Here is a 14,533-nt window from a genome sequence, read left to right as displayed (position 1 = left end):
GAGATGTGCAGCTCTTCCCCAATGATACATTTGGAGAGTTTTTCTTTTAGTGTAAGAGCACCTTTTCACGTAGTACAACTTTTAGACTTTTCTAAACTATACCTATTATTGAGCTAATATTGGCATTCAGAAACTAGCAGAATGATTTGATAAAGAGGAATAACTGTAAAACGCACACTGAAGAGTTCAATAATTACCGTATGTGCAAAGTTTTGTAGCTCATAGCAGCTAAACAGGTTTCATGATTTACTAATCTGATTACAGCATGTGCAAATTGACTTAGCCACTTTCCTCTTCGTACTTACATTTTAAACTTTTCTAAAGCAACCCAGAAGTAAAAATACTTTCCTGAGCTGCTGCTGGTACCATATAGCAAGCATCTTGTACTCTTCACCGTTCCCATCCCCCTAATCTTTGGACACTCTGGTAGGCATGTATACCCAGCTTTCTGAGTTGAGAGAATAACTCTATCCTATTCCATCTCTAGAGCCCCACTTGTGGGTTAGTGAGGCTAGTGATGGACCAAACATAAGAATAATGCCCTGTACACACGGTCGGACATTGATCGGACATTCCGACAACAAAATCCATGGATTTTTTCCGACGGATGTTGGCTCAAACTTGTCTTGCATACACACGGTCACACAAAGTTGGCGTAAAATCCGATCGTTCTAAACGCGGTGACGTAAAACATGTACATCGGGACTATAAACGGGGCAGTAGCCAATAGCTTTCGTCTCTTAACTTATTCTGAGCATGCGTGGCACTTTGTGCGTCGGATTTGTGTACACACGATTGGAATTTCCGACAACGGATTTTGTTGATGGAAAATTTTATAGCAAGCTCTCAAACTTTGTGTGTCGGAAATTCCGATGGAAAATGTGTGATGGAGCCCACACACGGTCGGAATTTCCAACAACAAGGTCCTATCACACATTTTCCGTCTGAAAATCCGACCGCGTGTACAGGGTATTAAGGTGGAAAATACTATGGACCCATTAAGCTGAGTCTATATTCATATACCAGAATGGTCTTGGATTTGGGGGTCTAAAAACTCTGTAGAGGAAAAGCTATCCTAACTGCCAGGGGCACCAAGTAGCAGGTAACCTTGTTTAATAACTGGGGGAGATATTACATGTATAGTATGTTTTCTGAGCTTATTTAACAAACACCATCTCCCCTTATATCGGACTCTGAATTTTATCTTGCTTTGCAGCAAAATATATGGGGGAATATGAAACACTATGTTGTTAACAAATATTGATAATCGCCCATTATAAACTTGCAAGGTGTAAAATGATAATCAGAGTGAATGTCAAGCGACATCTCAGCCACCCAAAGTCAAACAGGACAGGAGAGCATGTTAGATCCACCAGCTACCTAAGACCAGACCTCATTCTAACACGCATAAACCTTCATAACCAGTGTCTTCAGATGTGCCATATTCATAGCCCATACATCATTTTTGCAAAATGGGTGAGATAGTATTCTCAAGATGGCTAAAGCAGATGTCTGCTCAAAAAAACTTTGCGTGTGTATGGGGGTTGTTAATACACCTGTCAGAATTTTGTGTCTGTATTATGTATTAGAATTCCATGTCTATATCCCAATTGGGAAGAATTTAACTAACTTTCTGTTACAGAATCTTACCATGCATGGGGCCAGACAGCCAAACATTCTGACCTTCCCCACAAAAGTGTTTTACAACCTAGTCTAGTCACAAGAATAAGTAGTGAGTGGAAGGGAACATAGTAAACAGTAAAAACCTTCTCTGCTATATCCTAAAGTAAAATGTGTTGTTTGGTAGACTTCTGTAATATGTGTCTTAGATCAGAGTTGTAGATTTAAACTCTGCAAAGTACAGAACGTGTTGTCACTAGTATGGTACCAGTAAAGTAATTTGGGCTTGCATCATTTGTAATGCTTGTCTGTATTCTTCCTCACCAACAGGTCACTCTCCCTGCCTAAGAGCATCTTCCAAGATGAAACCAATTGAGGAAGGTGTGGAGGATGATGTCTTTGAACCAGCATATCCACTTTCATCTAACATTCGGGGGTTGCCATAAGCACACAAATGACCAAACCACTGTGGATGAAAATGTCACTTGGAGGAAAACACAAACTCAGAAAGCTTAAGAAAACACAGTTTGATGAATATGATATATATATATATATATATATATATATATATATATATATATATATATATATATATATATTTATATATATATATTTTTTTTATATTTATTTTTTGTTGTTAACTGCACAGAATTGAGAAGTGTGCTACCAACAAGCACACTTTTTATGTTTCAGTATTTTTGTATTACCTAGAAAAATAGTGGAGCTTTTGCAGTTACAGGTATTGCAATGGATTTGAAATAGAATTTGTTTTTGGTACTTACCAAAGGGGAACTTATCTGATGAGATAGCACAGTTCGGATACACATATGCAGCTATTATTTCCATACACCAAAGTACTGTATGTATTTCATGGGTGTCAATGAATGTAATGTTAATGTACAGTATAAATGTAATGTGTTCTGTGTATATATAAGGAATATGTGTTTTGGAAGGCTAGAATTACATATCTAATAATTCAAACTAAATCATCTGTGCAAGATTAAAGAGAAACTCTGGGGGATCTCCCCATTTTTTAAATTTTTTGCTCCACTTACCTGATGGTGGTATCTAGACATTTCAGATACTCACCCATCCAGTGGATCCAGCATTGTCCTACTGAGATAATCTCAGGCCCAGGCACAGATCCATCCCATGCCTCTATGTTTTCGCTGACGTCATCGAGAGGCCCGCTGGCTTTTCCGGCTTCAGTGGGCGGGCCTCTCAATGACAGGCGGATAGGCCCACCCCCTCCTCCTGTTTTTGAATGAAAGGCAATGCCTCCTGGGATATGTGACCTCCATATCCTGGGAGGCACAGCGGGCAGTGTGTATGTCATTCGCTTAAGGCAAATGACATGCATGAGGAGGCGGGGCGGACCTAACATAAAAAAAAAAAAAAAAAGACCTAAACAAAAGAAAAAAAAATGATGCCCTATTCCAGCAGAGGAAATAAGAAGGAGCGGAGAAGCGGGATTATCCTCAGGATGGAGAAGGTCCGCTTTAAGGATTTCCTTTAAAATATAATGTACTGGTATACTTGATGAATGGAGCTGAAAAAATAGAGATCTAGTCTTAGATTAGCCGTTATAAGAATCTATTTAGAGTTCAATATAATTACTTTGTTATTTGTTGAAATAACATATCATCCACATAGGGAGTGCATTGTTTTCAATTATTCAGCTTACTGAAAACATGAGATGTAGCAGTAAAGTGAAGCCATTAGGCACACTAGCATTTTTGTAAGCTCCTAGAAGTTATTAGCATTTTTTTCTGCTCCTAGAAGCTAAATAGTATGTGTCCATACTTTAGACTATTAGTGTTTTTTGAGCTTCAGCATCTAGCAACAGAAAAAAAAAGGTTTTTGTAGAGTTTCTTGCAACGTTTTTACAGCAGAAAAAAAAAATGCTGAATGCTCATAAACCCTCCTAAATGCTGCTAAATGCCCCTAAACGCTACTAATAACTTTTTTTAGCGTTTTTTCCTAAAGGGACTATAAAAAACACTGTCAAAACGCTAACACTCCTAAACGTTCCTAAGATGCTACTAAAAACGCTATTACCAGCGTTTTTTAAGCTTAAAACGCTAGTGTGCATGGAGCCTTAATGTTAATTTACTAATGGCAAATATATTGTGCACTGCAAGTGCACCACAAGTGCATTTGATCCAGAGCTTAGTAAATGAGGTAAAGCTTCACTTTGCAAAGAATACTCAATCACATGCAAGAAAAATAAACAGCATTTTTGCTTGCACATGATTGGATGATAGAAATCAGCAGCGCTTCCTCTCAGATCTAGAGCAAATGCACTTGCAGTGCACAGTATACAGTACATCTGGAAAGTATTCACAGCACTTCACTTTTTCCACATATTGTTATGTTACAGCCTTATTCCAAAATGGATTAAATTCATTATTTTCCTCAAAATTCTTTAAACAATACCCCATAATGACAACACGAAAGAAGTTTCTTTGAAATCTTTGCAAATTTATTAAAAATAAAAAATCCCATGTACATAAGTATTCACAACCTTTGCTCAATATTTTGTTGAAGCACCTTTGTCACCAATTACAGCCTCAAGTCTTTTTGAGTATGATGCTACAAGCTTGGCACACCTATCTTTGGGCAGTTTCTCCCATTTTTGTAGGACCTCTCAAGCTCCATCAGGTTGGATGGGGAGCGTCAGTGCACAGCCATTTTCAGATCTCCCCAGAGATGTTTAATCGGGTGCAAGTCTGGGCCCTGGCTGGGCCACGCAAGGACATTAACAGAGTTGTCCCATAGCCACTCCTTTGTTATCTTGGCTGTGCGCTTAGGGTCATTGTCCTGTTGGAAGACGAACCTTCGTACCAGTCTGAGGTCCGGAGCTCTCTGGAGTAGGTTTTCATCAAGGATGTCTCTGTACATTGCTGCATTTATCTTTCCCTCAATCCTGACTAATCCCCCAGTTCCTGCCACTGAAAAATATCCCCACAGCAGGATGCTGCCACCACCATGCTTCACAGTAGGGATGATATTGGCCAGGTGATGAGCAGTGCCTGGTTTCCTCCAGACATGAAACTTGCCATTCAGGCCACAGCATTCAATCTTTGTTTCATCAGACCAGAGAATTTGATTTCTCATGGTCTGAGAGTCCTTCAGGTGCTTTTTGGCAAACTCCAGGCGGGCTGTCATGTGCCTTTAACTGAGGAGTGGCTTCTGTTTGGCCACTCTACCATACAGGCCTAAATGATGGAGAGCTGCAGAGATGGTTGTTCTTCTGGAAGGTTCTCCTCTCTCCACGGAGAAATGCTTGATTACCTCCATGACTAAGGCTCTTCTCTCCTGATCGCTCAGTTTGGCTGGTCGGGAAGAGTCCTGGTGGCTCCAAACTTCTTCCATTTATGGATGATGGAGGCCACTGTGCCACTGAGGCCACTGTGCTCATTGGGACCTTCAATGCTACAGACATTTGTCTGTACCCTTCCCCAGATCTGTTCCTTGATACAATTTTGTCTTGGAGTTCTACAGACAATTACTTGGACTTCATGGCTTGGTTTGTGCCCTGACATGGACTGTTAACTGTGGGATCTTATATAGACAGGTGTGTGCCTTTCCAAATCATGTCCAATCAACTGAATTTACCACAGGTTGACTCCAATCAAGTTGTAGAAACATCTCAAGGATGATCAGTGGAAACAGGATGCACCTGAGTTTAAGTTTGTGTGTCATGGCAAAGACTGTGACTACTTATGTACATGTGATTTTTTTCGTTTTTTTATTCTTAATAAATTTGCAAAGATTTCAAACAAACTTCTTTCAAGTTGTTATTATTGGGTATTGTTTGTAGAATTTTGAAGAAAATAATTTAATCCATTTAGAGTGAGTTATAACATAACAAAATGTGGAAAAAGTGAAGCGTTGTGAATAATTACTGGACTGCACTGTATTTGCCTTAAGTAAATCAACCTCATTGTGTAACACTGCAAAAGCAGAGGCAGAGCCTGCAAATGTAATGAGCAAATATGTCTGCCCCTTGTACTTATACTCCTATCTACAGCAAACTTTTTTTTTTACCTGTTTATCTGAAAAAAAAAAGAAAAATGTACATATTTCCTATGAATAAGAGAATTGTCTTTGCAGCTTTTCACCGGCTTATTTAATAATATTGTAAAAATATTTTATCAGAACCATGGGGGATTTAGTAATTTTAGTAATGACAGCGTGTTCCTGGTATTCATAATTAAAACTTAGTGGTTTGGGAAGGATTGGGAAGGGTCTGATCATCCAATCTAACTAGTCATAATTAAATAATATATCACACTGTTTATTATTTGTTTCTTCTCATAGTATTAAACACATTTATTCGTCACTAGTGTTTAGATGACATTTACATAGGGCATATATAAAAGTAAGCACACATATTTATATTATTTATATAAGCAGAAAGAATTTAAAGAAATGCCTAAGATGAGGCCATAAATACAGTCATATGCAAGAGTTTAGGAACCTCTGACAATTTCCATGATTGTCATTTATAAATATTTGGGTGTTTGGATCAGCAATTTCATTTTGATCTATCAAATAACTGAAGGACGCAGTAATATTTCAGTAGTGAAATTAGGTTTATTGGATTAACAGAAAATGCGCAATATGCATCAAAACGAAATTAGACAGGTGCGTAAATTTAGGCACCCCAACAGAAAAATCACATCAATATTTAGTAGAGCCTCCTTTAGCAGAAATAACAGCCTCTATACGCTTCCTATAGCCTGTAATGAGTGTCTGGATTCTGGATGAATGTATTTTGGACCATTCCTGCTTACAAAACATCTCCAGTTCAGTTAGGTTTGATGGTTGCCGAGCATGGACAGCCCGCTTCAAATCACCCCACAGATGTTCAATGATATTCAGGTCTGGGGACTGGGATGGCCATTCCAGAACATTGTACTTGTTCCTCTGCATAAAGTAGATTTTGAGCAGTGTTTTGGGTCGTTGTCTTGTTGAAATATCCAGCCCCGGCGTAACTTCAACTTTGTGACTGATTCCTCAACATTATTCTCAAAAATCTGCTGATATTGAGTGGAATCCATGCGACCCTCAACTTTAAACAGATTCCCAGTACCGGCAGTGGCCACACAGCCCCACAGCATGATGGAACCTCCACCAAATTTTACTGTGGGTAGCAAGTGTTTTTCTTGGAATGCTGTGTTCTTTTGCCACCATGCATAACGCCCCTTGTTATGACCAAATAACTCAATCTTTGTTTCATCAGTCCACAGCACCTTATTCCAAAATGAAGCTGGCTTGTCCAAATGTGTGTTTGCATACGTCAAGAGACTGTTTGTGGTGTGTGTGCAGAAAAGCTTCTTTCGCATCACTCTCCCATACAGATTCTCCCTGTGCAAAGTGCGCTGAATTGTTGAAGGATGCACAGTGACACCATCTGCAGCAAGATGTTGTAGGTCTTTGGAGGTGGTTCCGTGGGCTGTTTTTGACCGTTTTCACCATCCTTCGCCTTTGCCTCTCCAATATTTTATGTGGCCTGCCACTTCTGGCCTTAACAAGAACTGTGGCTGTGGTCTCCCATTTCCTCACTATGTTCCTCACAGTGGACACTGACAGCTTATATCTCTGCGATAACTTTTTGTAGCCTTCCCCTAAACCGTAATGTAGAACAATCTTTGTTTTCAGGTCATTTGAGAGTTGTTTTAAGGCCCCCATGTTGCCACTCTTCAGAGGAGAGTCAAAGAACAACAACTTGCAATTGGCCATCTTAAATACCTTTTCTCAAGATTGGATGCACCTGTCTATGAAGTCCAAGGCTTAATGAGCTCACCAAACCAATTGTGTGTTCCAATTAATCAGTGCTAAGTAGTTACAGGTATTCAAATCAAGAAAATGACAAGGGTGCCCAAATTTATGCACCTGTCTAATTTCGTTTTGATGCATATTGAGCATTTTCTGTTAATTTCTGTTAATCCAATAAAACTCATTTCATATTTCATACTGAAATATTACTGTGTCCTTCAGTTATTTGATAAATCAAAATGAAATTGCTGATCCAAACACCCAAATATTTATAAATGGCAATCATGGAAATTGGCAAGGGTTCCTAAACTTTTGCATACGACTGTATATCACATACGATAATGAATGCAGTTTTTGGTTTTCTTTACATAAATTACAGTTGGACAAGAATGCTTGTGATTTCATTTTTATTGGTTGTAATGTTGCTGTAAGATTAGTCGAACATTTACAGTTAAAAAAAAAAGATTGCAATTGCGTATTAAAGCTTAACTCCATGCAAAATACAGTTCCACATTTAAAAAAAGCAGATCAATTTTTAAAAAAATTAATTTTTTCATGCAAATGGTAGGAGTACCTTAATTTGCCTTAAAGTAATGGTAAATTGCTGTGATTCTCCTCCCCCCCCCCCCCTGGAACCTGCAAGGTAAAGCCACAATGTGCTAGTATGCATGGCATCTTACTTTAGAATGAAGCCTTCCAGCGGCGAGCTGTCACCACTGCCAAGTTCTATCTTTACCTTCTGGGTTTGCGGACTCTGGGTGTGTGAGTGGCCAGAGCCGTGATGACGTCACTCCCGCAAATGCGCGCAGGAGCCACTGTTTACAACACAGGACTCGGCCCGGGCGGCCGTTCCTTCAGTGCGTGTGCGCTGGTGACGTAACCGGCAGCGGTAAATTTCCTGGTTGCCCCCAGCTGACCTGTGCTGTGATTGGACACTGCACAACTTTGTCAGCAGGTTGCTGCTGTGATTTGGGCTGTATATCTGCTGATCGGCTGTGGCCAATCACGGCACAGTGTTCTGTGTTTATAAACACACACAACACCAATCACAGAACAGTGTACTGGCTGTTTCTTTTCCCTGAAATCAACTCTGAATTCAGGGAGAAAAGACAGCCAGATCCTGTGAGTAAAAGCAGCACACATACACTTGTTAGGCACACAGTTAACCCTTTGATTGTCCTTCTGATCACCCCTGTCACCATCAATGTCATTAGTACAGTGTAAAGTATTATCACTGTATTAGTGTCCCTTTTGATGTCCGTATCAGTTAGTACCAGTTAGATTGGCCGCCACACTATCACAGTCACAGTATAAGTCATTGATGACCGCCATTACTAGTTTAGCTTCTATAGCAGCATAAATGTAAATATATATATATATATATATATATATATATATATCATAGTTTGCAGACACTATAACTTTCACTTTAACTTACTAAATAATATACACTTATTGGGATTTTTTTGGGATTTTTTTTTTATTAAAGACATATAGCAGAATACATTTAGGCCTACATTTATGAAGAAATATGATTTTATTTAATATGTTTTATAACAGAAAAGTAGAAAAATAGAAAATATTGCCTTTTTTCATTTTTTTCTGTTCATATACTAAAAAATAGAACCCCCCGTGGTGATCAAATACCTCCAAAAACAAAGCTCTATTTTGTGAAATAAATTATATAAATTTCATTTGTGTACAGTGTTGCATGACCAAGCAATTGCCAGTTAAAGTAGCACAGTGCTGAGTAGCAAAAAATAGCCCTGGTCATGAAGGTGGGGAAACCATCCAGAGGTCAAGTGATTCATCCTCTGTACATCAGGACTCATGACTGTTGTGCTGGCCGGAAGTATACTGCCAAAGGGAAAGCGCATAGTGATGGCTGGGCATAATGCTGATCACTGTGCAATCAGCAGGGTGGAGTGTGTTTTGGACCAATCTGTGCTGTCTGTTAATGGGGTCTGGATCATAGGAACAACTTGTCAAGTAAAATCGTTCACACTGTGCATTTAGCTGCTTGCATGAAGTTCAGCTTTGAAGGACATTTCCTTCTTCACAAACTAAACTATTTGACCAATAGTATGTAGATACCCCTCCAAATTACTGAGTTCAGGTGCGCAAAGCCAGGTCCATAAAACCGCAGTTTGATAAATTTGAGTGGTCTGCACAGAGCCCTGACCTCAACCCTATTAAACACTTATTGCAAGCTATGTTGTCTTGTCCATTATTAATTCACAAATGCTATTTTGACTGAATGGGTACACATTTCACACACATACACCAGAATTGTGAAGACAGTGGAGTTGAGGCTGCTATAGCCACAAAAAGAGGGCCAATGTAACAACTTGCCGACCACCTAACTGGGAATGTACATCATGTTTTTTCCCATTGGTGACCGGCTTTCAGATAAAAGTGGTCCCAACAGCGGATTCTCCAAGAGATCACTTTTATATGTGGCGGGAGAGGTGCTCCCGCCACTTCCCGATCGTTTCCGAGCTTACCGGAGCTGATCCGATGCAGCCGATGGCTAGGCAGGAAGTCGAGTCAGGGCAAGATAGCCCCCCTCTCGACTCTATGCCCTTGGAGAACCGGAGTGACCTACAACGTCACTTCAGGTCCTCGGGCAGATAGACGGGATTTTTTTTTTTTAAAGTCAAAATGTAATAATTTTTTTTTTTTTTTTTGCGTTTAAAAGGTAAGTGTGAGATTTGAGTTCTTTTTGACCCCAGATTTCTCAATAAAGTGGACCTGTCATGCTTATTTCTATTACAAGGGATGTTTACATTCCTTGTAATAGGAATAAAAATGATCAAAAAAATAAAGGGACAGTGTAAAAATAAAAAGTAAAATAAAGAAAAAAAATTAAAGAGCCCCATCCCTCCGTGCTCGTGCACACAAGCGAACACATACACATGCTGATGATACATATTCACAACATGGAAGCTCGACATATATACTGTAAAATTGAAGTGACATCCTTTACTCCCCATTGTAAACCAAGCAGAAAAAAATAAAGGATATCAAGAACTAAAACCAAAATGTTCTATGATCAATTGTAAAGCACCCCATCCCTCCGTGGTCGCATGCACAAGCGAACACAAATGTAAGTTTACATATATGTACATATGTAAACAGTGTAAGTATGACATGTAAGGTATCTATTTACTCGGCGTAACATCATCTTTCACATTGTACAAAAGCTAATTTTAGTGTTTTGTTATTTTTAAATTCATTAACCACTTTAAGAGCATCCCACGCAGATATACTACGGCAGGGTGGCCCTCCTGTGCAAAATCATGTATCTGTATGTGATTTTGTGCAAAGAGTCTGGGGCACACATGCCACTGGCGACCTGCTACCGCAGTGATTGGACACAGCGGGAGCCAATCAGCGGGTCCACCGGGACATTCTAAGGAGAGGAAGAACAGTGGTCTGCCTATGTAAACAAGGCAGATTGCCGTTCTGCCAGAGGGAAAAATGGAAATCTTGTGTTTCTGCTAAGCAGAAACACAGTTCTCTGTTTTCCCCAGTCAAAGCGTCCCTCACACAGTTAGAAAGCACTCCCAGGGACACACTTAACCCTTTGATCACCCCTGATGTTAACCCCTTCCTTGCCAGTGTCATTAGTACAGTAACACTACATTTTTTGAGCACTAATCACTGTATTAGTGTCACTGGTCCCCAAAAAGTGTCAAAAGTGTCAGTTCGGTGCAATGTTGCAGTCACGCTAAAAATTGCAGATTTTTTTCAAAATGGTCAGTTTTTTTGTTTATAGCGCAAAAGAAAAAAAAACTATTTTAAAGACAATTTTATTTGGGTACAGCATTGCACGCGCAATTGTCAGTTAAAGTAACGCAGTGCCGTATTGCAAAAAAATGGCCTGGTCGGGAAGAGGGGTGAACCTTCTGGGACTGAGGTGGTTAAAGTGTATTTTTGCCAAAAAAAATGCATTTAAAAGACCTGCTGCGCAAATACTGTGTGACATAAAATTTTGCAGCATTTTATTCTTTAGGGTCTCTGCTAAAAAAAAATATATAATGTTTTGGGGTTCTAAGTAATTTTCTAGCATAAAAAATAGATATTTTTACTTGTAAACAACAAATGTCAGAAAAAGGCCTGGTACACACTTTAAAGTCCAGTAAGGAAAGCTCTGAGAGCTGATTGGAGGGAAGAGACACACCCCCTGCACACAGTACACAGGAACAGAGCTGAGGCTGTCAATCAGCTACCTCCCCTGTCACCATTTTTTATAAGAAAAACTTGTCAGAAGTGATTCATACTAATACCAGGGGAATGAAGCAGCAGACAGAAATGACACTTAGTGCTCTGAGACAAGCACACACTATAGAAGGATATTCTTTGTTCATATTTTATGTCTGAGTAAAGTCCCCCTGTCCGAATACAGAAGCAGGGAGGGATTCCTTGTGTGGATGGAGGAATCTCTTCATTTTGTTTCCATTCAGCCTGCTAGCTGAACAAACAAAAAAATGACCTATCTATGACCAGCCTTAGAGAATAATAACTAGAAGTTTAGTAGATCATCAGCCAGGTGCTGGAATAATGTAATTCCAGCATGCATGTGCAAGATTTACCTCATCAGGGGTGGAAGAAACAAGAGGCCGGGCCAGAACAAGTCACTGAGAAGATACAGTGCCTTGAAAAAGTATTCATACCTCCTTGAAAATTTCCACATTTTGTCATGTTACAACCAAAAACGTAAATGTATTTTATTGGGATTGTATGTGATAGACCAACACAAAGTGGCACATAATTGTGAGGTGGAAGGAAAATGATAAATGGTTTTCAATTTTTTTTACAAATAAACATCTGAAAAGTGTGGCGTGCATTTGTATTCAGTCCCCTTTACTCTGATACCTCTAACTAAAATCCAGTGGAACCAATTACCTTCAGAAGTCACCTAATTAGTAAATAGAGTCCACCTATAAATACAGCTGTTCTGTGAAGCCCTCATAGGTTTGTTGGAGAACCTTAGTGAACAAACAGCATCATGAAGGCCAAGGAACACACCAGACAAGTCAGGGATAAGGTTGAGAAGAAGTTTAAAGCAGGGTTAGGTATATAAAAAAAATCCCAAGCTTTGAACATCTAACAGAGCACTGTTCAATCCATCATCCAAAAATGGAAAGAGTGTGGCACAACTGCAAACCTACTAAAACATGGCTGTCCACCTAAACTGACAGACCAGGCAAGGAGAGCATTAATCAGAGACACAGCCAAGAGTCCCATGGTAACTCTGGAGGAGCTGCAGAGATCCACAGTTCAGGTGGGAGAATCTGTACACAGGACGACTATTAGGTGTGCACTCCACAAATCTGGCCTTTACGAAAAAGTGGCAAGAAGAAAGCCACTGTTAAAAGAAAGCCATAAGAAGTCCCGTTTGCAGTTTGTGGGAAGCCATGTGGGGGACACAGCAAACGTGGAAGAAGGTGCTCTGGTCAGATGAGACCAAAATTTTACTTTTTGGCCTAAATATGTGTGGCACTATGTGTGGCAGAAAGCTAACACACCATCCCCACTGTGAAACATGGCGGTGGCAGCATTATGTTGTGGAAATGCTTTTCTTCAGCAGGGACAGGGAAGCTGGTCAGAGTTGATGGGAAGATGGATGGAGCCAAATACAGGGCAATCTTAGAAGAAAACCTGTTAGAATCTGCAAAAGACTTAAGACTGGGGTGGAGGTTCACCTTTCAGCAGGACAACGACCCTAAACATACAGCCAGAGCTACAATGGAATGATTTAGATCAAAGCATATTCATGTGTTAGATTGGCCCAGTTAAAGTCCAGATCTAAATCCAATTGAGATTCTGTGGCAAGACTTGAAAATTGCTGTTCACAGACACTCTCCATCCAATCTGGCAGAGCTTGAGCTATTTTGCAAAAAAGAATGGGCAAAAATGTCACTCTCTAGATGTACAAAGCTGGTAGAGACATACCCAAAAAGACTTGCAGCTGTAATTGTAGTGAAAGGTGGTTCTACAAAGTATTGACTCAGGGGAGCTGAATACAAATGCACCCCACAATTTTCAGATATTTATTTGTAAACAAATTTGAAAACTATTTATCATTTTCCATCCACTTCACAATTATGTGCCACTTTGTGTTGGTCTATCACATAAAATCCCAATAAAATGTGGGTGGGTGTGAGATGTGGGAAACATGGACCTATCAGCAAAGGTACGTTTGCCATGATATGCAATATCATGCAAACCCGGGTGCTTAGTTCTGTGTTAAGTGCAGAAGTTCCTGCAGAAGTGTACTCCTTGTGACTGGTGGAAAGGAAAATTACCTATGGTTAGTCTCTCTCCCTCTCTCTCTCTCTTTCTCTCTCTCACATTCTTATTCTCTCTCTCATTCCCTCATTTCTTCCTGTGCACAGAGCAAAAGTAGGTGTTGATCACTACAACAGATGTGCAACAAACAATATAAGCTTTCTCTACGTTTGCCCAATCTGTTCCTAATTCTAAGCTGATATCACTTGCAACCAGTGACCCATTTCTCTCTGTGGGGGGAAAAGGGGGAACCTTAAGATTAGCACCAAACACATATGCATCTGGTGACATTTGGAATTCCTGATTTGCATAACTGGTCCAGATCAGTTTTTAGAAACTATTGAAGGGTCAGCAATGACAAGCAGGTTACCATTTTTGAAAGCCTATTATAACAAGTTTCCTTTAAATGCAGCCCAAACCAGATAATATTAGCAGTTTCAAAATACAGAAAACCAAGTACAGTATGTGTGTTTAGATGATGATTTTGCAGTTGTTCATACTACAAGTTAATTAAGTGGAGTTATTCCAGTCAGGTGTGGATATTGATTTGTTGAACTCTTTTATAATCTCTGCTCTGGCACAAGCCCATGGTCTTCTTGACAAGCCAAGAGTTAATGTCATGTGGGATAGCAGTTAAATATGATAAACTGATATACTGTTGTATACAAATACTAGCAATTGTCCACAGTAGTTGTTAAACCTTGACTATTTATAGCGAGCAGATAAGGCATGTCTCCAAGACAGCTGACACGGCTGTATTCCTAAATGTGGTAAATTTAGCAATTCTCATTTGGGAACTGAAGGCAAATTTCATAGAAAGTGCATCCTCTGTTCC

At 39.7% G+C, this 14,533-nt stretch overlaps 1 protein-coding gene across 3 annotated transcripts in view; it reads left to right on the top strand.

Moving 5' to 3' along the window:
- POPDC1 (popeye domain cAMP effector 1) overlaps positions 1-9,617 on the top strand; it is a 150,632-nt gene extending 141,015 nt beyond the window's left edge. For 2 of the 3 annotated variants that reach the window (XM_073627006.1, XM_073627007.1), the window contains exon 8: positions 1,951-9,617. In XM_073627006.1, coding sequence (XP_073483107.1) covers positions 1,951-2,066 — 116 coding nt within the window. In that variant the 3' untranslated portion in view covers positions 2,067-9,617. The remainder of the gene's footprint in view (positions 1-1,950) is intronic. The other variant, XM_073627008.1, reaches the window with a different exon arrangement.
- The last annotated feature ends 4,916 nt before the right edge of the window (positions 9,618-14,533 follow it).

Source organism: Aquarana catesbeiana, linkage group LG04 (assembly GCF_042186555.1).
Source record: "Aquarana catesbeiana isolate 2022-GZ linkage group LG04, ASM4218655v1, whole genome shotgun sequence".
Classification (NCBI taxonomy): Eukaryota; Metazoa; Chordata; class Amphibia; order Anura; family Ranidae; genus Aquarana; species Aquarana catesbeiana.
Note: the sequence above shows the minus strand (reverse complement) of the source record. Positions and strands in the feature narration are given on the sequence as shown.